Raw genomic sequence first — 2,068 nt, forward strand, 5'->3', positions numbered from 1 at the left:
GTGTGGCATGGCTCTGTGTGGGAGGATTAGGGTTAGGGTTAGGGTTAGGGTTAGGGATTAAGGGAGGACCAAAACCGGCCATTAGATATTCTGGTATTTTGTTATAAATTATTTAATAAATATTCTTTTCTACTCTAGGCACAAGGCCTGTAATTTTTGGGGAGGTGGGGGCCAGTCGATTAGATCGACCCCAGTACGCAACTAGTACTTAATTTATCAACCCCGAAAGGATGAAAGGCAAAGTTGACCTTGGTGGAATTTGAACTCAGAACATAAAGACAGACGAAATACTGCTAAGCATTTCGCCCGGCATGCTAATGTTTCTGCCTTATTTTTAAATAAATATTATAGGGTCACATATGGCTGTGTGGTTAAGAAGCTTGCTTTGCAACCATGTGGTTTTGAGTTCAGTCCCATCGCACGACACTTTAGACAAGTGTCTTCTTCTATAGTTCCAGGTCATCAAATGACTTGAGAGGGAATTTGGTAAATGGAAAATGTGTGGAAGCCTGTCATATATATGTTTGTATGTATCTTTGGTGGTGTTTATTTTCTTCTCTTTATTGACGGCCAGTGTTGGTTTGTTTATGTTGCCATAACTCAGTGGGTGCAGTGAATGAGTTAAGTACCAGACATGAAAGAAATAAGTGTTGAGGTCGATTTGTTCGACCAAGCCCTTCAAAGGCAGTGCCCCAGCATGGCCACAACTCAGTGAGTGAAACAAGCAAAAGATAAGTAAAAGAAAGATATATATATATATATATATATAAAATAGGCGGAGAAGCAGAGAACTGATGCTCTTGGCAACTTTTCCAAAAACTGTTGAGATTGAATTTCTGTCGGTTAACGTCTGTGGGGAAAAAATGTGGGCCAAGAGGTAATTCCAGATTCATGTAGCTCTGCGGATTGTTTTGTGTGGGTCTGGAGCTGAAGTTTCAGTTTATAGAAGCAAGCCAGTGTATTATTATTATTATTATTATTATTATTATTATTAGTGGTAGTGGTGGTGGTGGTACTAGTAGTAGTAGTAGAAGAAGAAGAAGAAGAAAAAGAAGAGGAATTTGCTCTTCTGTTCTTTTCTTACTCTTTCTCTTTCTAGTTTTCTCTCAGCCCCTTTATTTTAGTAATGACTTATCCTTTCTCCCTTTTCATTATCTTGCTCCCTGTTTCTCATGCTTATAGCTCATCTCCTCCTCTCTCTCTCTGACTGACTATATCTCATTTCTTCTCTTTCCCTTTATATTTCACCCCCCCCCGTCTCTTTCTCTCATTCTCTCTGGCTGTTTCTCACCATTTCTTTCTCTCTTTTTCTCTGTAGCTATTTGTTATTCTCATACAGTCACACACGGAAACACATACACACAGAAACATGCATGCACACACACACACACAACCAGTGAATTCAATAACATCTATAAATGACACCAACTTAATGTTCAACTGTTTAAAATCTTAAAACATTTATTACAGACTTTAAAAGACGAGAGTTATGAAACAATGTTTACTCGAGTTTGTCAAGGAATCAAGGAAATTGCTGAGCAGTAAGTGAACATGTTTACCTCTAATAGACTAAGGGAACCTCTACATCAATAGTTCTCAACCAGGGTCCATATGAGTCTTGGGGATCTGTATAAAATTTTCTTGTTAAAGATTATGAGCAATAGGTGCAGGAGTGGCTGTGTGGTAAGTAGTTTGCTTACCAACCACATGGTTCTGGTTTCAGTCCCACTGCGTGGCACCTTTGGCAAGTGTCTTCTACTATAGCCTCGGGCTGACCAAAGCCTTGTGAGTGGATTTGGTAGACAGAAACTGAAAGAAGCCCATCGTATATCATCATCATTGTCCTTTAACGTCCGCTTTCCATGCTAGCATGGGTTGGACGATTTGACTGAGGACTGGTGGACCAGGAGGTGACACCAGGCTCCAATCTGATTTGGCAGAGTTTCTACAGCTGGATGCCCTTCCTAACATCAACCACTCTGAGAGTGTAGTTATATATGTGTGTGTGTGTATATATATATATATGTGTGTGTGTATGTTTGTGTGTCTGTGTTTGCCCCCCCCCCCC

The 2,068-nt window shown here is 40.1% G+C and overlaps 1 protein-coding gene across 6 annotated transcripts in view; it reads left to right on the plus strand.

Annotated features, from left to right (window-relative positions):
* The window catches only part of LOC106873471 (DNA polymerase alpha subunit B), a 51,178-nt gene that overhangs the window by 39,677 nt on the left and 9,433 nt on the right, over positions 1 to 2,068 (plus strand). For all 6 annotated transcript variants that reach the window (XM_014920853.2, XM_052965550.1, XM_014920852.2 and 3 more), the window contains one exon: positions 1,471 to 1,541. In XM_014920853.2, coding sequence (XP_014776339.1) covers positions 1,471 to 1,541 — 71 coding nt within the window. The remainder of the gene's footprint in view (positions 1 to 1,470; positions 1,542 to 2,068) is intronic.

Source organism: Octopus bimaculoides, chromosome 1, assembly GCF_001194135.2.
Source record: "Octopus bimaculoides isolate UCB-OBI-ISO-001 chromosome 1, ASM119413v2, whole genome shotgun sequence".
Taxonomy (NCBI): Eukaryota; Metazoa; Mollusca; class Cephalopoda; order Octopoda; family Octopodidae; genus Octopus; species Octopus bimaculoides.